This window comes from Vulpes lagopus, chromosome 2 (assembly GCF_018345385.1).
Source record: "Vulpes lagopus strain Blue_001 chromosome 2, ASM1834538v1, whole genome shotgun sequence".
NCBI classification, from domain to species: Eukaryota; Metazoa; Chordata; class Mammalia; order Carnivora; family Canidae; genus Vulpes; species Vulpes lagopus.
In genome coordinates, this window is record NC_054825.1 from 151,610,996 (window position 1) to 151,637,685 (window position 26,690).

Genomic DNA, 26,690 nt, shown 5'->3' on the forward strand with positions numbered 1-26,690 from the left:
TACCATTTGTTTAAGAGACTGTTCTTCCAGGCAGCCCCGATGGCTCAGCGGTTTGGCACCACCTTCGGCCTGGGGTGTGATCCTGGGGACCCGGGATGGGGTCCCACGTCGGGCTCCGTGCATGGAGCCTGCTTCTCCCTCTGCCTGTGTCTCTGCCTCTCCCTCTCTCTCTCTCTGTGTGTCTGTCATGAATGAATAAATGGAATCTTTAAAAAAAAAAAAAGAGAGAGAGAGAGAGAGGGAGAGAGAGAGAGACTGTTCTTCCTTTGAATGGACTTGGCAGCAATGTAAAACACGATAAATAGTATTACTTTTTGACACTCAATCTATTCCATTGGTCAGTATGTCTGCCCTTTGCCAATACCACATGGTTTTGATTATCACAGCCTTGTACCAAGTTTTAAAATTATGGATAAGATCTGCAACTTCCTTCTTCTTTTTCAAGAGTGTTTTGGCTATTTGGAGTCCCTTGCATTTCCATAATGCATTTTGGGATCAACTGGCTAATTTCCACAAAAAGGTCATTTGGATTTTGATTGGAATTGTGTTGAATCTGTAGATCAATTTGGGGAGCACTGCCATCTTAGCAATATTAAAACTTCTAATCCATGAACATGGATATGGATGTCTTTCTATTTATGTAAGTCTTTCATAATTTCTTCCAACAACGTTTCACAGTTACCAGTGTATGTGTCTTATACCTGTATTATTCAAGTTATTCCAAAGTATTTTATTTATTTATTTTTTGGTGCTATTTTAAATGGAATTTACATTTCGGTCTTTATTTCATTTTTGTATGGTTCATTGCTAGTATAGAGAAACACAATAAATTTCTGTATATTGATGTTAGATCCCTGACCAAACTGTGTAGTAGCTCTAATAGCTTTTCTCGTGGATTCCTTACAAGATCATGTTCTCTACAAAAAGAGAGAGTTTTACTTCTTATTTTTTATTCTAGATACTTTTTACTCTTTTTTTCTTGCCTAATAACCCTCAGTCAAACCTCTACTACAGTCTTGAACAAAAGTGGTGAAAGTGGACATCTGTATCTTATTCCTGATCCTAGGGAAAGACTTCCATTTTTTTCAAGACTTCCATTATTTTACCATTAAGTATAATGTTACCTGTGGGGTTTTTGTAGATGTCTTTTTTCATGTGAGGAAGTTCCTTTCTATTCCTAGTTTGTATTTTTATTATGAAACCAGTGTGAATTTTTTTTTCAAATGCTTTTCCTGTGTCTATTGAGGTAACCATGTGGTTTTTGTCCTTTATTCAATTGATACGGCTTATTGCATTGATTGCTTTTTATCTGTTGAACCAACCTTAACTTCCTAGGATAAATCTTACTTGGTCATAGTGTATAACAGTTTTTATTTGTTACTGGATTAGATTTGCTAACATTTTTTGAGGATTTTGCATTTATATTCATATTGCTGAAATTTTATAAACTATTTTGTGTCTTCTACTCCATGACTTTCCTCCTGAATGTGATAAATTCTTAGGCAGAGCATAGCAAAGACAACATATGTCACATAAGTCAATGGATTTTTTTTAATATCTAAACTGTGGTCTGTCCATGCAGGTATTACCATGCAGTAGGTAATTTCCACAAATTATTTATTATCCAATTCTCATAGATGGAGCTCCATTTCAACATATGATCCTTCAGTGGATTTCCTTTCCCCATGTAGAAAATTGACCCACTAACATTTATCTGCATGACTATATTGATTTGAATTACATTCAACCTGTTGTATTCTTTCTCAGGAGAAACTTGAAATAAATTGAAAGCTAAATTATTTTTTAAAATAAAGGCACATCTTTATTCTGCACACTTTAAAATAGATTTACGTTTTGATATTTGGGGAATTTTTGCTGTTGTTTTTTAATGCACAAAAGACAAAATCAACAGAATCCTATTTATACAAAAGTCATTAGAGAAATAAAATTTAGTAAAAATGCTAGGGCACCTTAGTGGGTTGTTGTATTTTAAAGCTCTCATACTTTAGGATTGATTATAGGCCAAATTCAAGTCAAGACTAGATAGGAAATTAGAAACCTAACAATTTGCATTTAAATTAGGATTTTACTAAAATTATTTTATAGTAACTGGGAATACTTAACCTGATTGGTCATCATTACTAAGACCACTGAAGAATGGGAAGACCAAGAGCTAATTTAGAAGAGTTAATTTAGAAGATGATCCTGAACCATTTTTTTCCAAAGCACATTAGGGTAAATTATAATAACGATAAATTCAATTAGTCGTGAACATTCTTTTATTGTTTATATTCCCTATTATATTGTGAGTGCTTTGAGGGCAGGTACAGTGTGTTTTGTTGCTAGGCATTCAAATTGTCCAGTGAAGTACAAGTGCACATTAGAGCCAAAGCTTTTTTAGTGAGTGGATAGCTCAGTGAGTCAAAGTAGCTAACAAAAAATAAGTACTGGATAGCTTGCCATAGTTTGGGACAACTTTCTTTGGAAAATTAATGGCTCCTTTTAGCCAATCTGTTAGTCTATTTTACAATGTTTATGAAAGGAAGCTCAGCTTATATTCCCCAAATCTGAACACAAGACGGTAGTCTTCTCATAGTTATTAACTGCTCTGAAAATGGCAGCAAAATCGGAACAGAAGCCACCCACCCTGAAATAAAGTTATCTAAAACATGAAAAGTTTTATTAGCCTTTGATCAAGATGCGTACCTCTAGGTACAGATGAAATGAATATTTATAATTTTATTAGACTCAATTGCTTCAGGCAATAAACTTCATTGCTGAGTTTCAACTTTAATTTTTATAGCCTGAGAGAGATGCTTTTGAATATACCATTCTTGAATAGAAACGTTAACATCTTCGATTCCGTGCTATTGCCCTTTATGTATTAACTTGTAGGAAAATAAAAATGTATATGATAAAATGTATTATTCTCTTCTTTTATGAAAATGATTCCCTTTATATAATGCAGTTTAGTTATTAAATCAATGTCCATAATCTATGGCTTATTTTTTTCAGATGATAAATTGAAAGCTAAATTATTTTTTAAAATATTCCTTTGTCAACATCACACACTGATGGGAACTTTCTCCCTGGTGTCATGTGCACTTCTGAACATGCTTCATCTGTTCTATCAGAAGCTGGAGTCACTGAGGGCAGGAAGTAATGTGTGGTGTGTTCGTTTTGTTCCTTGACCCTATCTGTCCTATGGCTGGAAAAGGATGCACACAGACACCACTCCAGCCAGGAAGGAGGGATGAGAGACTTCTGGGGGCAGACAGAGCCATCAACTCCATTCACAGACCACAGGACTGTATGGAAGTGGAGCCTTCAGACTTGCACACCCCAAGACGATCAATTACTCTATTCAAACCAAGGAGAGCAACTATCCATTGGGCCAGAGAGTGGAGCTCAGTACCAGATAAAAAGGGAGAAAATTCTTTTCTGCTTGGATGTTAAAAACAATTATGATACTGTTCAGCTGACAGCCGAGGATGGGGTTTCATCCCACTGTTCTGTGAAACTCAATGTGAGCTTTGAATTTTTAGGAATTTTATTACTCCCTCTGGCTAAATGTATACTGTTATTCTTATGGGTGAAAGCCAAAGGAGGAGCTTATTTCTTTCCAGTGTTTCCAGTTCTTGTGGTTTTCTATCCTATGCCACTGTTCTAAATAGAATTAAAAAAAATCTACTGGGTGTTGTATATAAGAGATGAATCACTAAATTCTACACCCGAAATTAATATTACACTGTACATTAGCCAACTAGAATTTAAATAAAAACATGAAAAAAGTAGAATAGAAAATCCACTAATGTTCTGAAAACATGGATGTCCAAAAATGCCTAGAAAACATATCCAAAGTCACACAGCAGAGCCTGAGATAGTCCCTTCTCCAATGGGCTACAAGAGCTAGAAACATCTCCCAGCGCACAAGGGGAAACAATTGTTCTCATTTTTCTTTCTGTGTTAACTGCTCAGTGACTATTCTGCATGTTCCCAGGACACTGGAACAGTGAGCCACATGAAATCATGTACAATGCAAGCTGCCTTTCTGACAACACACCGTTGAGGCCAATTCTTTATCCCCATTTAAGGCATGATTAGAAAGCAGGACCACCACTTCAGCCTGAAGTTGCTATTCATTATATGATGCTAAAACTATATTTTCACAACAAAGAAATCGGGTACCCTCCTTAACCAGCTTAATCTGTATCTGTAACTTTGCATGACCAACATGGAGCTTTTGGTTACACTGTACCATTTAATGTTAGGCACTTGTTTTTACCATTTACTAGGGATTTGTGACATTTCCTCTGAAAAAATAAGAACTCAAAATTGTATTGACCATCATCTTTAAAAAAAAAACGCAATAGTTTTAATAGTTACTTGCTTCTCACCATATTTTGAATATCCATTCATGTGCTGCCTCTAAATCTCCGAAGTTTGGGATGTTATATATGTGTGGAGTGGAGGAAATGATCAAAGAATCATTGTATAATTGGCTGAAAAGGTAATAAAGACTCCATGGATCAATCTAGGACTAAACAGAGCCAGATGGGTGTCACATACCAGAGCAGGAATAATAAACATAAAAATCCTCATAAGAGGATTTCTTCCAAATGACTTTAAATATCGGTAACACGTACAGTTTATATATAAATGATCAAAAAGAAAAGATACCTTTCAAAATTTATTTTTATTTCAATTTAATTCTTGGTAACAAGGGGAAATATAAAGGCCTGAATAATTTGATGCCTAACTAGTATAGTATGCTTTTACTCCGGTACTTTTATGGAGAATAACTCAGAGTCATAAAGAGTGTATGTGAGATCTTCAGGCTGTGACTTTCCAGGAGTAGCTGGGAGCATTGAACACATCACTTGCTAAGAGAAAATTAAGTCTTTTCTCTTCTTCTTGCAAATGTAAATCTATATTTATCATTAAATGATTTCTGCATTTGATCCTTGATTAATATATAATTTGTGAACATGATACCTGCTTTGATTTTACCTTTCCTCAATTGTTAGAAAAATACCAAGTTGCATTCTGCTTGATTGCCAAGTGAGAGGGTAAGTGTGGAGGCACTTCTCGGGGATCACCCTTGCTCACGCAGATGGCCCTTACTCATGATTACAGGTGCACTCAGACAAAAGAACAGCTTCTACCTTGATTGTCACTCACTGGGAAACCATGAATATGACAAGGAGCTTCCTTCAGTATGATGAACGCTTCCTGTGTTTGGAACCCAATACTTCTGATCCACGTCATGGAGTAGTGGGGTGGTGGGGCAGGGGTGCCCTTTCTGCCACTTACCTAAAATTGTCCCCAACATGAGGGATTTGACAGCATTGAATTCTGTCCCTGATGACAGGATGACTTGTCTCCTTGCATTCTGGTTAACCTGTTAAATGTTTCACGAGAAGCAAACATCAAAATGGTGAGCAATTTTGATGATAAGAGAATGGGAATCAAAGGGAGACCAAGAACAATGGTAAAAATGAGCCACATATTCAAGCTATCACAAAGGTTAAAGGAGAAAACTGTTTTATAAGAATTCCTATAATGCCTCAGATTTCACACCACCCCATTGCCTATTCTTTTCCCTCTACTTGTCTTCATGGTTTAAGAGTCTATAATTGGTACAATCCACAAAGAGATGCAATAAGCTATTTCAAACCTTCAAGCTTTTACCTATTCCAAATAGAAATTAGTAACACGAGCAGAAAAAGGTATTATTCACACGGATTCAATATATAAAGGTTATTCTTCAAAACCCAGTGACAATGAATAATTTAAACACTGATGCTTTTTAAAAGAGTATTCCCACTTTAAGCAAAATCTTGCTTTTTCCCTTGTGTTTACATTTCTGCAGCCCTCACTTATTTTGTAGTCGGATGGGAATAGGTTCCCATCAGAATAGCTCCAATAATTACCATGAGAAGCCAGACAGCATTCCGCTACCGATGAGGACAGCTTGGCATTTTAAGTGGTCAAATATTAATCATAACTTTGTCAACCTCTTGCTACACAAACAGACAAACAAAAGGGACATTGCGAAACAAAACACTGTGACATTATCTGTCCCTGAGACTCTATGGGAAGCCTGTGTTGACTGGGTATCCCATTTCCTAGGTCTCTTTCTAGGATTTATGATCCAAGTTTTGCTGGAGGTCACACACTGAGGGCCACAGGATTGCTTACTGTTGCTGTTGTGGATCTACCCTCTTACCTCTACAGAGACCACCGCGGCTTCTCGGTGAATCTTCACCTGGTGAAGCTGCCCATCAGCAAGGTTTTTAAAACCAAAGTTAAAAACATCAGGTTCATGGTGCTTGTCCAATTTATACCTGATCTGCAAACTTCCTAAGAAAGACAAAAATGACTTTTTTAACTAAGGTGGAATTTTATAAAAAATGGTCAAGGCAGGTTGTAAAGCACATTTTGTTTTTTGTTTATTTAATATAATTTGAATTTGTTGAGCATTTGCTTAAGGACACCAGTTAGTCCCTTTCCCTGGAAGGGTGACCATTCATTCATGTGCTATTCCGGGGCCGAATGCAGAATCCAATTATGCTCTTTTAAAAGTCAAGACCAAATCGTTTTTTTCCAAGCTCTTCCATTTTCCTGAACTCAAGGAAAGAGTCTAAGTGAAGCATATGAGAACTCTGAGCTAGGCTCGAAGTTAATTATTCATGTGGTATTCATAGTATTAAATGGTAAAACCTCAAGCAATATTGCATTAACATTCGGTTTCTATAAGCATCACTTCTTTTAATGTGACTTATTTTAATGCATTTTAATGTATTGCTGACATTTGAATAATGAATTTTTTTCACACAACCAGAATTTTTTTTTCCTAATGTTTCTGCCATAATCAAGAGACAGAGGACAGACAAATGATTTGCTACAATATCTAAATCTCCTGGTGTCCTTCACAAATGTGCCCCCTATCCCATCACTCTCATACTGCCTGTGATAGATCTTCCAGAGGTTAAGTTTCTGCCCTTCCTCTCTGCGAAGCAGGATTGTAACTTGGTCTTGGTTTTCCATCTGGAACAGTCCTGGAAAACCCCTGGTGGCCATGGGATGTGTGCCTTTCATCCCACTTGTCTTTGTATGTACATATGACATGAATGACTTCTCAACCACTGATGGGTAAAGAACAGTTATAGTCATCTGATGCTTATGAATGTTGGAGTTTATACAGTTTAATATACTTCTTTACTTTACTGAGAAGAAGGAGGAAATATTTTCCATGGACAAAATGAGATATCTTGTTTCAAAGTGAATTGCAAAACTAATTTATTCATGTACAGAAGGAAAGACCTCCCAGAATAGCAAGAAGCATAGCTGCACATCAAATACATAAAATGATCAAACTTTCATGGGAGAAATGTATCTTAAACGTAATCACTGAAATGTTAACTTTAGTGATAAACACTTGAGGTTATCATGAAAAATAAACCACTCCTAAGAGAACGAGAACGGCAAGCCTTGAAATTGTGTTTCCTTTTTGTAGTTTAACACCTAAAGGGCCCATCTCATTATGGTCTTGATTTTCTAATTCAGTATCTTTGTTTTCAGGGTCCCAACACTCACCATTGGGGGCAAGGATAACGGACAGGTACTCCTCATAGAAGGAGCTCACATAGAGGAGTAAGCTGGGCGTCCCTGTGGTCCGGAAGCTCAGTGTGGCTATTTCGCCGGCCAGTGTCAGATCCTCATGAAACAGAGCTGCAAAGGAGCTGGAGTTCTTATTGAAGGTGTAATTAGAATGTTCTTGAAAGTTGTAGATAACTGACGAGCCAGTTCCAAAATACGCAGAAATCTCTGGAATGACACTCATTTTTGTCATATTAATGCTATGTCAATGCAAGGCTCTTCTCTATGTATATTTATACAGTATCTCCAACCCTTAAATATCTCAAGAGAGAAAACAATGATGTCATGTTTTTCTAGGTTTACAATTTAAAAATATTTCAGATTAAAGAAATAATAAAGCATGGATTAAAAAGATAACTTATCCCCATGCATATTCCTATAACATAGGACTAACAATATTTTATTATTGCCCGCAAAATGCTTCATCTCAGATTTACACAGCATTCAATGCCAAGTATAAACGTATGCTTCGAGTTATAGTTCTTCCCAGTGTTGCTTCGATGATACCAGCTCCAAAATAAGTAGTCAAGAGCTTCTCAAGAAGAGAATCATACCTCTTTCCAAGATAAATGGTCAAATTTGGGACAGAAATAACTCTAGCTAATCACAGAGAACCGCCTTAGCCTTTCTTTATGGGGTCAAACACCAGAAACACAAGGCACCCAGCAAAATGATGTGCCTTCCTCTCCCCATCCTGCTCATGGAGGACACACTCACCGCTCTCGCAGAAGGGCCCCTCATATGCAGAGAAGGCACAGTCGCAAGCCACACCCCTGGGCCTCTCTCTACATCTCCCTCCATTGCGACACAGGTGTTCGTAGCTGCTGCAGTGTCCTGGGCACCCCGGCTCCACACCTGGCGTCATCGTGGCCCTTTCTTCCAGATCCAGGGCCAGCCCATTCAACCGCAGTGACCGAATGCACCCCAGGAAGCCTCTCTGTCTGGTGGCCGTCCCACCTACAAGGGAAACACTGCAATCACAAATGTGCTCCTAGGTGTCTTCAACCCCAACGTCCAACTGAGGCCACACTGATGTCAAAAAAGTGACCTGTTTAAAGTTTTATGAACAAATACAAGTTTGAAAACATAGGCTGCTATCACAGAAAGCATCAGTGAACAATAGTGAGTATACCATTCACAAAGCTATTTTTGAAGTTGACCTTGGTAAATATTTATTCTGAAAATACTTCTTTAAGTTATATTTAGAAAGACTCCTATGTTTTTACATCAATTGCTTCACATGCAAGAAAGACCATCTCTCCTTTTTAAAGTATATAAACTGTGAGGCACACAGTAAAGTTACATAGTTGAAAATCTTTGCAATATAATATATATCACATAATATACAAATGTATATATATTATATAGTTAATATATAATATTCATTATAGTTTCTATATGTATGTGTTATATATATTTGTTATATATATATATAACAAATTGTATATGTAATACTAGCCTTTCTTAGACATGCTTCCCATAACACCACTGAGGAAAGGAATTGAGAAGTTGGCAAAGAAAGAGCAGGGAGAGGGATGATATGAAAACCTAGGTCCTCAGGCCAGCCTCGCTCCAGCCTGCCAGCTCAGGTCACATAGGGCAATAGTAACTGAGCCCTGGGTAAGCTCTCTGTATTTCTATCCTGTCTCACACCAGCCTATTCTCAAATCTTGGAGTGTAGGGGTTTGCTGAAAACAGAGTTGAGGTTCATTCCCAGAGATTCTGACTCAGTGGGCCTGGGGTATGTACCCCAGATCAGAACTTTCCTCTAGCTTCCCAGACTCTGGAAATACCATTTCAGTGAAGATATTAATTCTAGGTAGATGTTCATGCAAACTGTGTTCCTAGAAATTCCATTAATTAATCCTCAGGATTACAAAGCAGAAAATAAAATTGTTTAATCTGATTCACAGTTTCATGACTTAATGTGAAGCCTACTCATAAGAACCGTGCTTGAAGCAGAGTTTTATGGTGCCATGGGTTATAACACACACACACGCACTCCCTGCATAGCACTAGCCGCCAGATGCTGTAGGTACCCCCTGCAAAAGCAGACTGTATGCTAATCTGTGATTTATATCAGGTTTTAATTGGACTGCATCTTTATTTACCTGAAAATGCATGAGAAATGACCACCTAAGAGCTCCTTCATTGATATGCTTGGTTTCCAAATTAGAATAGAGTTGTCTGAAAAGTAATGTAGCAAAACTTATCTTTCTTTTTGAGAAAAAGACAAAATTATTTTTTTAAAAAAAAGAAGTAAATGGAAAGGAAGGCTTCCACTACCCAGAGCTTTAATCTTTAAAGAACAGGCAGCGAGAATAAAGAGTCAGCTGGGTTCTGAACCCAGCTTTTGCAAGGACTGAACCACAGAGGAGGGAGGCACTGAGCAGGTGCAGCTGGCACTGGTCCCGAGGGGCACAGCCACACGCATCTCCTAGGGTCTGTGTTTGAGGGGACACTGGAGAAATCTGTCACAGTTACGTGGCAGGTTCTCCAACTTCACTGAGAGGTGAAGCGGGAGAACTAGGTGAAAATTGCTAATTGCTTTATAAGTGGTATTGATAAGAAGTAATTAAAACAAACGCAGGTCATCGATGCTATTGAGTGCAAGCCTGGGAATCAGCCCATCAGGAATTGGATTTCTTTTCTATTTGAGTTTCTAGACTAAGTCACTTGATCTCTCTGAACCTCCATGACCTTGTCTGTGAACTGGGAAATCTACAGAAACAAGAATCAGTAGCAATATTCTATGGAAACCGTATTCCCAACCATCTCTGGCAAGGGAGGCCAAGGGTCGAGGGAGCCGGCGGTACACGGTGCGGACCAAGGCAGCGCACACCTGTCACCAGCATCTGCTCTGGGCCCGTCGCCAGCCGCGCAGCTCAGTGGGAAACCACGCGCACTCACCCACGAAGAGCTGGCTGTTGAGCTGCAGGCGGGCGTGCCCGTCAGCGGGCGCGGGCTGGGTCCTGGTGGGCAGCTGATCCACTTGAAGCGATGCTTCCTTCACGTTCCTCTCTGCCCTCACGTGGTGCCACCGATCGTCGTTAAAGGGAGTGGGAGACCGCACTGTGACCTCACAACGTCCGTTCCCCACATCAAAGGAGAAGGTCACTTCTGCAGGAGCTGCAAGTACAGATAGGAGAGTAGCTCGGTTCATGCACAGGGGAGGAAAGTCAGCCTTGGTAGGCAGGAGGGAAGTGACAGGCTCCTTAGGAAAGTCGACCGTGACATCGATGCAGACGAATGTCACTCTGAGCTGGCTAGGAGGGCAAAATAAATCTGTAGCCTGGAGGAAGAAAAAACATAGCCATTTTAACATATTCCTCCTCAGAGCTTACTCTTCATCTTGCTCAACTCTAAGCAGTAGAGATAATTCCCTAAGGGAAGAAAACCGACATGTGATCTGGTTTCGTGTATATGTGAGATTTTATTTAAAGCTGGTTTAAATCTTCGTATACTTTATTTTAAAAGACCTCCATGAAATTTTGAAGTAAGGAATTGAGCCTTGCATACGTGCACAAGCAATGGGACTAGGCAATTAAATGAAATGATTCTGCAATTTACTGAGCAAGTTATTGGACCAGTTTGGTTTAGAGTGTCCCGATTGCACACAGAGTTAGCACAGCACAAAATTGGGCAGACTGCTGTGTTTCATGAATCACTGTTTTACTCTTTATTTAAATAATGATTCAAAATAATAGAACTTTAGGGGTGCCTGGGTGGTGCAGCCAGTTAGGCGTTCCACTCTTGGTATGGGCTCACCTTGTGACCTCAGGGTCATGAGATCAAGCCCCGCATCAGGGTCCATGCTCAGTGCCGAAGTCTGCTTAAGACTCTCTCTTTCCCTCTTCCTCTGCCCCTTCCTCCTCCCCCTTATCCTGCATGCTCTTTTTCTATATCAAATAAATAAATGTTTAAAAAAAGAACTTTAGTATTTACTAGAGAAACACAAGTGACAAAGAAAGCATGGCAGCACTTTGGGAGTTTGGTTCCCAAAAGGGTTCTTGTTAAGCACTGAACACCTGCTGGCTTTGTGCAGGGGGCGACTCACCCTGCAGCTCTAGCCTGATGAAGTCTGTAATCCCCAGGTTCTCAACAAACACCCCAGAAGGAGCTGTCGTCTTAAAAAAGAAAGACACGTCAGCACTGAGCTCTCCACGGAACGTAGGGAAATGAAGGTATGAAGTCTCGGTATTGAAAGAAGCAGAATTCCAAAATGAATCTGTTTCCAAAAAGAAAAAAAAAAAAAAAGACAGTGACAATAACAATGAAACGGAGTAACAACCGTATTTTGTATTTCTAGCATTTTTTAACTATTAAGTGCATTCATGGCAAGCCTTCATTTGGGGGTTCTTCCAAACATACAGCCACAATGTGAATATTCAGATACAGACTCTTTGAAGGATTAAGATTCTGGACAAGGCTGCAACTGAGTGGAGAGATAATCATTGGACATGCCCTGTGTTTTTTTTAGAAAACAATATTATTTAATGATTGTTGTAGAATAAAATTGACTTTTGGGGAATGCATGGTACATGAATTGTAATACATGCATGGATTTGTAGAACTGTCACCAAAATCAGGATAAAGGACAATTCTATCTCCCCCAAAACTCCCTTTTGCAATTCCCTTATAGTTACGTCGCCCTTCTGCCCCAGGCCCTGCCAACCATGATCTATAGCTGTGCCTTTTCCAGGTGTCATATAAATGGAGCCATGCAGGATGTAACCTTTTGAGATTGGCTTCTTTCACTCAAGGTAAAGCCTTTGAGATTCATTCAGGTTGTCACAAGTTATTGCTGCTCTGTAGTATTCCATCATATGGATGGGGCCGACATTTCTTCATCCACATCTGAGAATGTCAATGTCATTTCCAGATTTGGTCATTTACAAATAGAGCTGCTTATAAACATTTGTGCCGATCACACCTGTATTTGTGAATAGTTTTCTTTCTTGCTTTCCAAACTGGATGCACTTATTTCCTTCCTTACATTACTGGCTAGGACTTCTAGCATGATTGAAGTTGTATAACAGAAGTGGCAAGATTGAATATTTTATCTTGTTCCCAGTCTTAGGGGGAAAGAATTTAGTTTTTCATCAAGAATTATGATGCTAGCTGTTCTGTATATAGGCACCCTTTGTTAGGATAAAGAAGTTCCCTTTTATTCATAGTTTGCAAAGAATTTTATTGTGAATGCTATCTGATCTAAATTTATTATCCTGTTAATTCATAATATAGTTATGATAATTCAAATGATCATGTTCATATCAACTGATGCAGAAAAAGCATCTGGTGTGATTTTTCTTCTTTAAACTGTTAATACGATCGATGACATTGACTGATTTCAAATATAGTCAACACTTGAACAACAAAGGGGTTAGAGGCAGACCTTTGCACAGTTGAAAACGCATGTGTCACGTCTAACCCTCCAAAAACTTAACTACTAATAGCCTACTGTTGACTGAAAGCCTTACTGATAACATTAACACTTGATTAACACACACTTTGCATGTTATATGTATTATACACCGTATTCTTTTAGTAAAGTGAGCTGATGAAAACAAAGTGTTATTAAGAAAGTCACAGGGAAGAGAAAATACATTTACGGGCCTGTGCTGTATTTATTGAAAAAAAAAAATCTGCCCATAAGTGGACCTGCACTGTTCCAGGGTCTACTACACTGAATCAGCCTTGCATCCTGGGATAAACCCCAGTTGGTCATGTTGTATTATTCTTTTAAATATTTTTAAAAATATTTTGCTAATGAGTTTTTGTTGTTGTTGTTGAGGATTTTTGCATATATGTCCATGATGATATTGTCCATAGTTCTCTCTTTTCTTTTTGTTGCATTTTCTTTGTCTAGTTTGGGGATCAGGACAATGTTGGCCTTCATAAAATGTTGGGAAGAATTTCCTCTTCTGAAAGAGATTGTGAGTTGAGATCTTTTTCTTTCAGAATACAAGCACTTAATGCTATTAATACCCTCCTAAGCATGGCCATAACTGTCTTCCACCATTTTCGATATGTTGGTCAGTATATTTTATAATGTCTGTTGAGACCTCCTTGACTCTTATTATTTAACAGTTTGGTGTTTAATTTCTAAGTATTTGGAAACTTTCTCACTCTCTTTGTTATTTGTTTCTAGTTTGATTCATTTATGCCAGAGAATGTACTTTGTTTTTTTTTTAATTTTTGAAAATCTATTTTATTAGAGTAGTTTTTAGATACTATAGATTTACATACAATAAAATGTACCCTTTTAAGTATTTTATTTTATTTTTTATTGGAGTTCAATTTGCCAACATATAGCATAACACCTATTGCTCATCTCACCAAGTGCCCCCCTCAGTGCCCATCACCTAGTCACCCCAACCCCCCACCCACCTCCCCTTCCACTACCCCTTGTTCATTTCCCAGAGTTAGGTGTCTCTCATGTTTTGTCACCCTCACTGATATTTTCACTCTTTTAGAGAATGTATTTTGTATGATTTATTTGATATGTGTTAAAGTTTGCTTTATGACACAGAATATGGTGTATCCATGTGCATTTGAATAGAATGTGTATTTTGCTGTTGGTAGGATGTTCAGTAAATGTCAATTAGATTCTGTTGACTGGTGGTGACATTCAAGTTTTCTGTACAGACTTTGCTTGTTTTCCCTCTATTATTTCCAAAGGTTAATGAGAGAGGAGGATTCTCTACTTATGAAGTTGTCTGCTTTCCCTTTCCATTCTGTTAGTTGTTGCTTTATGTATTTTGAAACTCAGTTATTAGCAAACACATTCAAGATCCTCATGTCTTCCTAATCACCTTTATATCTATTCATTTTCTATGCTTTCAAGCAAAGAGTTTAATACAGAAACTCCAGCTTTCTTTTAATTAGTGTTTGTGTAGTGTATCTTTTCCTGCACCTCTTTTTAAACTTATGATATCATTATATTTGAAGTGAGTTTCTTGTACACGGTACATAGTTGAGTCATAACAATCTGTCCTTTAATTGGTGTGTTTAGACCAATCATTGAATACAAATGTTGACAAGTTGAATTTAGTTCTATCATTTTATTATTTTTTCTTGTTTGTTAATTCTTTTTGTTCTTCTGTTTCTCCTTTTCTATCTCCTTTTGGGTTATTTAAACATTCATTAGTATTCTATTTTTATTTGTCTATAGTAGTTCCTTGATCAGTTATTTTTAGGAATGACTATATATACCTACCTTTTCACATCTGCTCAGGATCTACATTTTAACCACTTCGTCTTATATGTCAAAATCTCACTAATAATTCTGGCATTTTACCCAGTCCCCTTTATTTATTGTTGCCAAATGTATTACATTTATACAAATTAAAAACCCTATGAAATTATGTTGTATTTTTTCCTTTCAACCCACAAATATATTTAAAATAACTCCAAGGAGAATAGTCTATTACATGTACCCCAATATTTACCATTTCTAAAGCTGATTTGCTATCGCCGATGTCCCAAATTTCCTTCTGATATCATTTGCCTGCTGTCTGAATCTTCCTTTAGAAAGCCTTTTAGAGTGTCTTCTGGTAATGAATGCTTTTAGCTTTCCTTCATCTGAGAATTTCTTTATTTTTACTTTCATCCCTGAAGGAGAATTTTTATTCAATGTAGAATTCTGGACTGACAATTCTTTACTTTTAACGCGTGAGAAATGTTTTGCCACTTCCTTCTGGCTTCCATATTTCTAATGAGAAAGTCACTGCCACTTGAGTAGGTATTCACCTGGAGATGATGCAGCATTCTTCTCTCTGGCTGATTTCAAAACATCTCTCATTGTCTTTGTTTTCAGTTTGATTATGATGTGTCTGGATATGAATTTCTTTGAGTTTATCCTGTTTCAAGTTCATTCAACATCTCAAGTCTGTCTTTTGCCAAACTTGGACATTTTTCAGCCATTATTTTTTTCAAATACTTTTTTCAGCACCACACTATTCTGTCTACTTCTGGATGTTCAATAACATGAATGTTAGATCTTTTGTTGTTGATTCCGGTTCCCTGAGGCCTTGTTCATTTTTAGATTTTTTGTTTTTTCTTTTGATCAGATTGAGTCACTCCTATCTTTAAGGCCATTGACTGTCTCATCTCAGATCTGCTATTTGGCCCACCCAGGGCATCTTTTATTTTGGTCCTGTATTTTTCAGTTCTAAAGTCTTCATTTAGCTCTTTATATATCCTATTTATTTGGTGAAATGTTCTTTTTCTATTTGCTACCAAAGTGTTTATGATTACTTGTTAGAGTTCTTATGTAATCACTGTTTTAAACTCTTTATTGGTTGATTCTAGCCTCTGTGTGATATTTGTATTAGTATCTGTTGATTATATTTTCCTCAGCCAGCTTAGATTTTTCTAAGTTCTTTGCACTAATTTTGGATTATTTCCTAGATATTTTAAATATTATATTAATAAACTCTGGCTTTATTTTAAATTTTGTGGAGCAATGTTGATTATATATATATATATATATATATATATATATACACACACACACACACACACAAATTTTATTTTTTGTTTTTTATTTATTTAGATTTTTTTTTTCAGGCAGTTGGCCTGGTTAGGATCCTGCCATGCATTGCAACCTGCAGTCCAGTTTTCAAAGTCTTTGCAGTACTACTCAGACTGGCCTCACTCATGCACCACCCAGTGGCCAGACTTGGTGGCAGCCTCCTGGCTCCATTCTCAATGTCTTGGGTCTACAATTAGGATCAGATCCCATGCACATGTTGCTCTGAGGTGAGCCCAGGACTTCATAAGCAACATAGCATGCTTTTCTGAACAGTTGCCTCCCCTGGTCCCCTGGTTTCCCTTTTTAATCACAGAACCAGAAAACAGGCTCTATTTAGACTGTTCTCTTGTGCTCTCCTATGCACTTGGGCAACTATACCAAGTCCATTGTCAAGCAATGGGTAACTGGAAAAAGAAAACAAAACTAGGAGGAGTCTTTCCACCATCTCTGAGTCACTGCTGCCCTATTTAGAGCCAAAGGCCCCTTCCGAAGTTTTGGCTCTTCTGAGCTCCCAGGACAGCTTCTGCTGCTATTGCCATGGGTCTGCCTGGGGCCTGGGGCTCAGAAAACATAAAAAAGAGAAGCAAATGTGATCCTGTATTCACTGAAGGTTAGTATTTCTCTGTTCTCTCTCTCTCAGCCAGGGCTAGAGGGCTTCTCCTGGAACCTCTCTGTCTGTGATCCAGTGCCCACATCTCGGTTGGCCAACAGATACTGGAGGATAAAGTAAATGGTGCATTCTCATTTTTCTTCCTCACTACTATTTGCTTTCCAGAGTCCTGACATAACCCCTTCAGGCATTCCATCCAGGTTTTATAAGTGGACTCAGTAGGAGAGATGAGGTGGGCATGCTCACTTCATCTTATCCAGAAACAGAGCCATGGTCTGCAGTTTAACGTCATGAGGGGGAAAAATCAACGCCTCATACTATCCTCAGTCAAGGCACGTTAATATGTTCTTTACATTTTGACCATCCACATCTCAATATTTTTGTTATCTGAAGTAGGAAACTCTTACTTTTTCTCAATAGCAAGGTTCAGGAATGCCAGGGTTTCTTCACATGGCAGGATCTCCTGTGGGTTGCTGCTCTATGGGCTCAGAGGGCAGCATGGCCACTGTAGCCTCGGTGGATATTGCACTTTGGCCTCTCCTCTGATACCAGTGCCCCTGCAGAGTTTGGGGCAGAGGACTGACATGACATGACTTATCCCTCTGGCTGTTACGTGAAGTATCAGCTTAATGGACAGAGGCAGCAGCAGGCAGGCCAGTTAAGCCACAGCAACAATTCAGGTGGTAGTGGTCATGGAGGTGGATTCTGGGTTCGTTTTTGAAGTTAGAAGCAATAGGATTTGTGGATGAATTATATGTGTGTGAAAAGAGGAAAGAAGTTACGAATGACTGTCATGTTCTCAGTCTAAGCAAAAGGAAGAATGGAGTTGCCATGCTCTGAGTTGGGGAGGGCTGTGGTAGAAACATTTTTTCCCCCCTTATTTTTGATAAACTGATTTTGAAATGCCTGCTGAAAGACAAGCAGAGATACAGAATAACCAGCTGGAGGCTTGAGCTGGGAGTTCAGGGAAACTGGACTTGAGGTATAGATGGTGGAATCATTGACATCAATGTGGTATTTAAAGCCACAAGCCTTTTGGGAACAGCTCACCACTGGAGAGCAGAGAGAAGGAGGGCTAAGAATTCAAGTTTGGGCCACCCCAACATGATGCCACTGGCAAGGGGTAAGAAAAAGAAGGAAAACCCAGAATTATGTGGTAAGCTGGTAGCCAAGTAAAGACATGAATCAAAGAGTGAAATCCAGAGAGGAGACCAAAGTGGCTGACAGGTCAACTCAGAGGACACCTGAGAATAAAATTTGGCTTTAGTAATATCGAGGTCTCATCCATGAGCTAGAAAGAACTGTTTCTTGGGAGTGATGGATCAGAAAGGGAGTTAGAAAGAGGTAAATTAAAGGTAGAACTGATCTGTTTCATTTCAGTTAGTCTGCAAGAGGGTGGGATACAAAAGAAATCCAGATGCAATTGGAGGGATAAGCAGAGTGAAGACCACTGAGGTTTGCAGAACAGCCACAAGGTATGAACAGGTCCACTGGATTGGTTTGGTCACCTTATTTCTCATTATCTTACCACTTTTAGGCATCTCAGCACCCAGCCAATACTTATACTTAGTAGGCTAATATTAGATGTTTGCTGACCAGGTGGTACAATATTTCAGATCATTCCATGAGCATTCACAGCAATAGTCTGATTTAAATACTATGTAAAGGACACATACTCAAAAGGTAATAGAATTTTTCTCATTTTTTTTCTCAAGTACAATGCCAACATACACTTCTATAAGTGAACATATGGCTAATGAAATATAGATTATTAGGATAGACAGTGTTTTTATGAACTCAGGCAGTGAAATTTCTCCCAACACATTGACATGGATTTTCAAGGGGTCAAGACAGTTCCTCTTGGCCACTACTTACTGTCTCCCTGGCAGAGCAGAGGCCCCAGTGCATAAGCCACTTCTGAATGTGGTTGGCCTGTGTCTCTCATCGCAACCTGAGTGACTGGCAGGTGCTCCTTATGGGAAAGGACTACTGTGTCGCTGGTCCTACAAAACAAATGCAACCACTTTAACATTATTTGGAATGACATCCAGATAAGTAATAGTCTCTTACTGCAGTTCAAGAGGTATTAAACTAAATGCGTACATACATAACAGTAGGAAAATCAAACAGCTCATCTGAACTCTTACATAGTAACATATTTAATAAGATCATCTGAGGATCAGAGATCCTTGTCCATCTATGTGACCACAGAGAAGAAAGACGGCAGGTCCAAAATCCTATATATCAGTGCGGGTGTAAGATGACATTTTCACTGCAATGAAGCAGCTCACTGCTCTTTCCAATCTAGCCACCATGAAAATTTAAATTCAGAACTTACATATGATGCAAGATCTCTGGCTTCATTAAAAATACAACAGGGATCCCTGGGTGGCTCAGCGGTTTAGCACCTGCCTCCTGCCCGGGGCATGATCCTAGAGTCCCAGGATCGAATCCCACATCGGGCTCCCTGTGTGGAGCCTGCTTCTCCCTCTGCCTGTGTCTCTGCCTCTCTCTATCTCTCTCTGTGTCTCTCATGAATAAATAAAATCTTTAAAAAATAACAACAAGAACTGACTGACAAGATACAAGTTTTCAATTCCCAGATTTTTTTTTTTACTAAATTTTCCAAAATTCCTATGATGGTTACTAGGCATTTCCTTAATAATTGATGCCATTGGTTTAAAAACAAAACACAAGACAAAAGAAAATACTGATTCAAAACCAAATTAAAAGTATGATACAATGCACTCTTAAAATTAATAAGTGAGATAATGCATGGGAAATGCTTTGTCCATGACCATCCATTCATTCAACCAGCATTTATTGTGCAGCTTCTACTTGCCAGACCCTGCGTGTTGGGGACGTGGACATAAAACCCACCATCAATGTCCCCAAGAAATCTAGTGGAGATTATAAATAATAACAAAAATAGAATTGTAATATAATAAAGTCATGTAAGTGAATATTTAGGACAGCGTTAATGCCTATGGTTCCAATACAACAAAAACTAGAATAGGAGCCAAAGGTCCTGGGTAGTAAGCAGGCTGTACACCAACCACCAGTCTGGGCAAGGAAAGAAGATTCTTCTGCCCCTTGTAAGTTGTTCCTATTTTTATTATATACTTCAATTACACATGCACTTTGGATTTAGGAACAAATAATAGTTTGTCTAATGTATCGTTCTGATGCCCTGTATCTGTGTAGAACCTAAGAAGCTTTAATTTCTAACAATTACAAAGCCACCATTCACTCTTATATATACAGATGGAAGCATTTAAAACTGACACTTTTGCAAGTCAAAACAATCAGCAATTTTGAATGGTTCAGCCTAATGGCTTTGCCTCAAAAAAAAAATCTGCATAACTTAATAGTGAATCATTCCAATTCTGTTCAGGCATCAAAAATATTCTTTTGAGGTAGGAAGTTTAAAAGTATTAACATTTTTATTTTGCTTAAAAAATGTGACAAAGTGACCACCAGTGCATATTGGGAAGATATGAAAAATGCGAACTAAATATCCTTAAAGTTCAGAAACAATTTTTTACAAAAAATCAGATCGCTTCCAAAAATCAGACTAAATAAAACCACATGGCTTTATCTGGGTAAGGCTCTGTGATTTCTTTGGATGGAAACACAAAGGCAGGTTGTCAGAAACACCTCACACCTGGCTTTGTTGGGAAGGGGTGGTCACAAGCTAGAAGGTAGTCAGTCTAAAAAGATATTTGTGATAAATGTGGGGAACACATCAAATTAATTCCTGGTGTTAAGTATCAGTAAATGTTACAAATAAGCGTTTTAATTCCTGTCGTCATTATTTTTGTTAGAACATCCCAGAGGAAAAATGTAAGTGTATTACTATTCACTGAGTATCCCTGAATTTAAAGACCATTTAAAAGCTACTTTTATAATGTAGTGAAAAGCTACACTTTAATTGTTTTTAGCAATGACAAAGCACAGAGCCTTGTGAGAAAAAAAAAAAAAAAACCTAGGGAACATCATAATGGGTAATTGTGTGTATTAAGGCAGATATTATAATAAGTTCTTTTTTTCATTCTGGTGTTTATAAAGTAACTTCCTGAATCTGAGGAAATTTTAAACAACTCAGATTTTAAAATTCTTTATCAGCACGGGTCATTTTCCAAATGTTCACGCTTTATGCAGGATGTTATTCATTGCCATGGTCACCAGACTCATTCGAAATTGCCTCATTTCATTCAATTTCAGTTTGTATTTTTTTTCTTCTCTTTCTCTCTCTCTCTTTTTTTTCCCAAAAGTTGGGAATGCTGCTTATCTAGGCATGATGATTCCTCACAGTAGGTTTCAAACGTTCAGTGAGAGGACTTCCAAAGCCACTTCCTTCTGGTTTTCGGCTGTGAAGGCTCTAGAGAGGTCTCTTACCACTGGTTGTGTCGCAGGGGATGTTTTTTGATAACAGAGCTATCACGACTTTGAGTTGTGGGAAAAGCTACAGGGGACAAATACCAGGTCAGCTTTCACATTTCATAATTGTTGGAGAGAAAGAGAGACTGAGGACCACCTAGGGCCCAGCACCTGGAGTTCTAGATTTTGCAAGCTCCCAGGCTCTCTCTTGGGTTTCGCTGTTGGATTTGCTCGCTGCTTTGGCAAACCAACCCCTTCTGTTTAACTTCTGCAGCCCCGTGACACTCTAAGTCCAGGAAGCCCAGGCTCCTCTCCTTGTTTCCACCTTCAGAACTGTTATTTATCATTGCTTTTCCACGTACATCTTACCAGCTTGTCACTGTCCCAAGCGCTAAACGAATGTTTGGCGTTGGAATTAAACGGAATCAAGAAAATACTTATTTTTCCGACTCCCAGCAGTCTCCATTTAGATACGTCTTCTTATAATCTCATAATAAAGCTTTCTGATGTCTTTTCCATAAAAGTTTTGCATATGTTTGTTATTCTAAGGTACTATAATCTTGGTGTTGATTTTGCAAGTGGTTTTCATAATATTTTCTTACAGTAACACGCTCTTCATAGGAATCCAGTTATTCTAAGATTCAATAAGTAGCCCTACTAAATTCTCATTAATTTCCATAATATTTCTGTATGTTCTCTTGGGTTTTCCTGGGAGACAACCATATTTTCTATGAGTAATGTCATCCTCATTTCCTGGTTTCTAATAACTTATGGCTTTGAAATGCCTCCTACATTTTTTGTCCCTCTACTATTCATTTCTAACCTAAAGGCACTGTAATCAGAGAAATTGTCCACATGGTAACAACTACTGTAAAACTTGGGGGGCTTTGCTTTACTGAATATTAGGAAAATCAGTTTGCAAAAACGTGCCATGTGTGCTTGAGAAAATTATCTATTCTATAATGTTAGGTGCCTACCTAATCAAGTTGTTATTTCACTTAAAAATATTCTGCATCCTTGATAATTTTTGTCCACATGATCTATCAATTGCTAACAGATGTATGTTTAACCTCTTCTTATAATGGTTGATTTGTATACTCCTTATTTCAGTTCAGCCGATTATTTTCTATACACATTTTGAGTCATTTTTATTAGAAACATACAGGTTTAGAATTATTATGGTTTTTTGGTGAAATTAAAGAGCATCATGACATAGTGGTAGGAATCGTTGCCCATATTAAGACTTTAATATTTTGGGGCACCTGCGTGGCTCAGTTAGTTAAGCGTCTGACTTTGGCTCAGGTCACGATCCCAGGGTTCTGGGATTGAACCCCATCACTGGGCTCCCTGCTCAGCGGGGAGTCGGCCTCTCCCTCCCCACCCGCGACTCATGTGCACATGTGTTCTCTCCCTGTCAAATAAATAAAATCGTTCCCCAAAAAATTGGCTTTAAAATTTGTTACTTCCAGGGACGCCTGGGTGGCTCAGTGGTTGAGCGTCTGCCTTTGGCTCAGGTTGTGATCCCCCGGGGTCCAGGGACTGCGTCCCACTTTGGGCTCCCTGCATGGAGCCTGCTTCTCCTTCTGCCTGTGTCTCTGCCTCTCTCTGTCTCTGTCTCATGAATAAATAAAGTCTTTAAAAAAATAAATAAAATAAAATTTGTTACTCCCACGCATATTTGCTCAGTAAGTTGTTTTTAGCATTTATGCTTTCAACACTTCTAGGTGTACAAACGAGATATACTTATTTTTAATACAAAATGATCTCTCTGGATTTAAATGACTATTTTTGTCATCTTTATTGTGATTAGTCATACAGTTTTATGTTATTTTGTTGCTCATTGTTTCCTCTACTTTCTTAAATTTCATTTCCTACCTTCTTTTGAATTAACAAAGTTTTTAAAATTCCATTTTTTCTTTCTTCCCTCTATTGATTTGAATATTGCACTGTTTCTACTCCAGTGGTTTCACTTAAAATTTTAATATATGCACTATAAGCAATTTAATAAATATCTATGAAACAAGTTTTAAGGTTCAATTATATTTTTATTTCTGAATACTGCTTTAGTTACTCTGTCAATCCCAATCATTTTGTTGGTAGGATCGGATTGCCTCCTCCTGTTTCAATTCCATACATGCCATGATATGTGACTAGTGTCTAGTATTTGACTCTTATTTTTTTTTGTTAATTTCTGAGTTTACACATTTCTTTCCTCAATATTTCTTCTTGTATCTGAGACTCAACCTGCAAGATCACTTACTTTCATTCTGAAAATTGTTCTTGAAACTTCATCTTGTGGAATCCACTGGTGGTGTATTTGTTCCGTGTCTGTTTGTCTGTCTGTCTGGGTGTTCACTGTATCTCAGCTTGGGGACACACTTGGAATCGGAAGGTTACTACACTCTGCACAGTGAGGGGAGTGCCCAAGCCCTCGGGCCACACTGGTGCTACAGAGGGGTTCGGCCATCTACATGTCCTCACTCTGGAGTCTTCCGGTCACCTCTGCTCTCTTTACCATTCTCTTTAATTTTCTTTGGTTTCAGCATGATGTGTCTACAGAAGGGTTTACTTTTATTTATTTTGTTCGGTATCCTAGTATTTTCTCAAACCTGGACATGTCTGACCTATTTGATTATCGCCCTGAATTATCCCCAATCTCTTCTTCGAAGGTCATCTCAGGCACCTGTTCAGCCTTTTCCACACCAACCTTCCACGTCCCTGCTTTCCTTTCTGCCATCGTGTATCCATGCCACTTATTTACACGCATTTTCCATTTCACCAATTTTCTGATCACTTGTGTCTAATATCTGATCCAACAAGTCTTAAATTTCAATGATAGTATTTTCATTTTGTGGTTCTATTGCAAACCACGAACTCTTTTGTCAATAGTATCTGATTGCTTTCTTGTGTTTCAATTCCAGGGCTTATTTTTCAAACAGCTCACCTATTTATTTTATCTTATGTTCTTAATGTAGCCGTGATCTGGCATTTTCAGGCATCCATATACTCTGTGGTTTCTTCTGCCTCCCATGTCTGTCCCCCTGGGGGGCTGCGTAGTGCTGATTATGAGCTCACGTCTGGTGGCCCTTAATCTGCGGAATCCTTGGGGAGGGCAGACCTCCAGTACGAATGTCATGAAATTCTGTGATGAGCCATCAGTGCTGCCAACCTGTGGCCACGCTAACTTGTGGATTTGAATTTGAATTCCAAATCTGTGTGAGGTTGGGTCTGTAGACACGAGTTTTCAGGGAGTTATTTCTTGCTACCCAGAGCGCTAGCTGGAAGATTTGTCTTCTTCCACCTCTTCCCCCTTCCAGGGGGGCAGTCACCTGATTGTTTGGGTTAAACTAACTTTAGGAAGTCTGATACTGTACTTTCAGTGAATGGGAAACATTGACCTGGTATTCCTATTTTGTCTTATTAGGAAAAAATAAAACGGACATGATTAGTTATTCACAGGTAAACAGAAATAGCTACCTTAACACGTTAGGCTTCAGATTAATTACATCGTACACATCAAAGCTTATACCTTGATCTTGCTAGGGAATACTTTAATCTGTTCTCTTTATAGAACTGTCTTGGCCAATGTCTGCCTAGGTGACATAGTTTAAAGCAATACACAATTACAGTTTGCACAGGGAAATTATATGGAAATCACCATTCATTCCGGTCAGCATCACAGTTGCAGTGATATTGAGAATCAAGGCAGTTCCCCTGTAATCCACAAGCACATTTTTGAGCATCAGGCAGAGAACCTCCCCAGTAAGTGTGTGTTTCATTGGTTCTTCCAACCCACCAGCTCACTGGGGTTCCATCTGAAAGACAAGTATGAGAAAGGTGACACCTACTTTGCCCCCCACTGCCTGCCTCCCCAGTATAGTTCTTTACTCCCCTCTATTGAAAACACAGAGACTTTTTTTAGACGTGAGCAGATGTTAACTCCACAACAGGATCATTTCTATGAGGACCTCCAACTGCTTAAAAAATATTTCCATATCAAGACTTATGCTCTCACCATATGTTTTACTTTTATTAGAAAATGAGCAAGTAGTCCCTAACTCATTCAGGCATGATATTTACATATTTCTTTCGAGGACTCCGATTACATATTTTATTTGGACATAACATTCAAAGAAGAATGGTCAAAAAAAAAAAAAAACAAGAGAAGAAAGAAAGAAAGAAAGAAAGAAAGAAAGAAAGAAAGAAAGAAAACCAGAGTAATTTATACACTGAATTTAAAAATCTGTTCCAGATCCTCAAATGCCATTGAAAGAATGTAATGTGATTATGCAAAACGTGGATTTCTTATTTATTAGCTGAAAACACTGGTACTTCCTGTGACATCTTAAAAGTCTCATAGAGACATGCACTTTTTCTTGTACTGAAGGGTTGGCTTTATATTTGGAAGCCACAGACCTGGCTTCATGCCTGAGGCGGGTCCCTAGGCTCAGGACAACTGAGGCCAACACAGCTCAGAGCATCAGTGCCACCCCCTCCTCAGGACAACCCACAATTAACTGGGGGCCACCTGCACTCTGCAGGGCTGCGTCCCCTGAGGCCCGAGAGCATAAGGGCAGACCCCCTGCATGAGGATGATGAAGGAGAAGAGCCCTCAGGAGGGTGGAGGGAAACGCTACCTCATCAACAGAGTCAGAGCAGGAGCAGCAATGGGACTGACGTCCATCAGTCGGCCTTGCAAAGGTGCCTGTCCATTTGAGCATGCTCTCTCTCTCTCAAGCCCTCAGGTTGTCCCCACCGGGAATCTGGAACACATCCCACCTTCCCCCTAACTTACAACCGCCACGGCTCATTACGGCTCCCTGTTCGATGAGACTTCGCCTTCTGCCGACAACCATCGCCTGTGAACGCCCGGGCCGAGTTCATTACCGCCCACCGCAGGCCCGCTGGGGGAGATGTGCGCCAAAGAAATAAATGTCTGCAATCTTTTTCTTTTCTTTTTTTTTTCCCAGTGTGTTGAGAACTTATCTCTAGGGGGTGGAAGATCTTTCCAACTTAACAGATATTTTTCAAAACACCATTTTAAAAACATGATTATTCAACACTCATTCTTTTCATAGATGGAGGAGCCAAGGAAATCATTGCTCGCAGAGGCACAATTGTTTGTTTACATCCGAATTTTTCATTTTCTCTACGGAGAAAGCACTGTCAGGTGTTGTTAAAGGTACAGAGTGCACTTGGCTCCATTCAGGATTTCTTTGAGAAATCTAGAGAATTTGCATAAGGAAATGATTAAGAGAATAAAAGGCTGAACGGAAAAGGCACAGGCCTCCTGGGCCTCCACTGCCTCAGCTCCGGGGTGGCTGTCCCTCGCTCCGGCCACAAGGGCAGTCCTCAGGGACCCTGGCGTTCACAGTACAGAGACTGAACACTCCCCTGGAGTCAACACGTACCATCCTCAGGCTCCCTATTTACCACCCATAATCACACCCCCTGAAACCACCTAAGCACAGAGGCCAAACCGCTGTGGGACCCTAATGAGGG

The 26,690-nt window shown here is 38.9% G+C and overlaps 1 protein-coding gene across 1 annotated transcript in view; it reads right to left on the reverse strand.

Annotated features, from left to right (window-relative positions):
* LOC121479799 (contactin-associated protein-like 3) overlaps positions 1-26,690 on the reverse strand; it is a 188,343-nt gene that overhangs the window by 16,297 nt on the left and 145,356 nt on the right. The window contains exons 14-21 of the mRNA XM_041735601.1: positions 24,847-25,003; positions 18,684-18,811; positions 11,720-11,890; positions 10,573-10,791; positions 8,380-8,619; positions 7,600-7,830; positions 6,230-6,363; positions 5,314-5,401 (exon numbers count right to left, since the gene is read on the reverse strand). Of these exons, the coding sequence (XP_041591535.1) occupies positions 5,314-5,401; positions 6,230-6,363; positions 7,600-7,830; positions 8,380-8,619; positions 10,573-10,791; positions 11,720-11,890; positions 18,684-18,811; positions 24,847-25,003 (1,368 nt within the window). The remainder of the gene's footprint in view (positions 1-5,313; positions 5,402-6,229; positions 6,364-7,599; positions 7,831-8,379; positions 8,620-10,572; positions 10,792-11,719; positions 11,891-18,683; positions 18,812-24,846; positions 25,004-26,690) is intronic.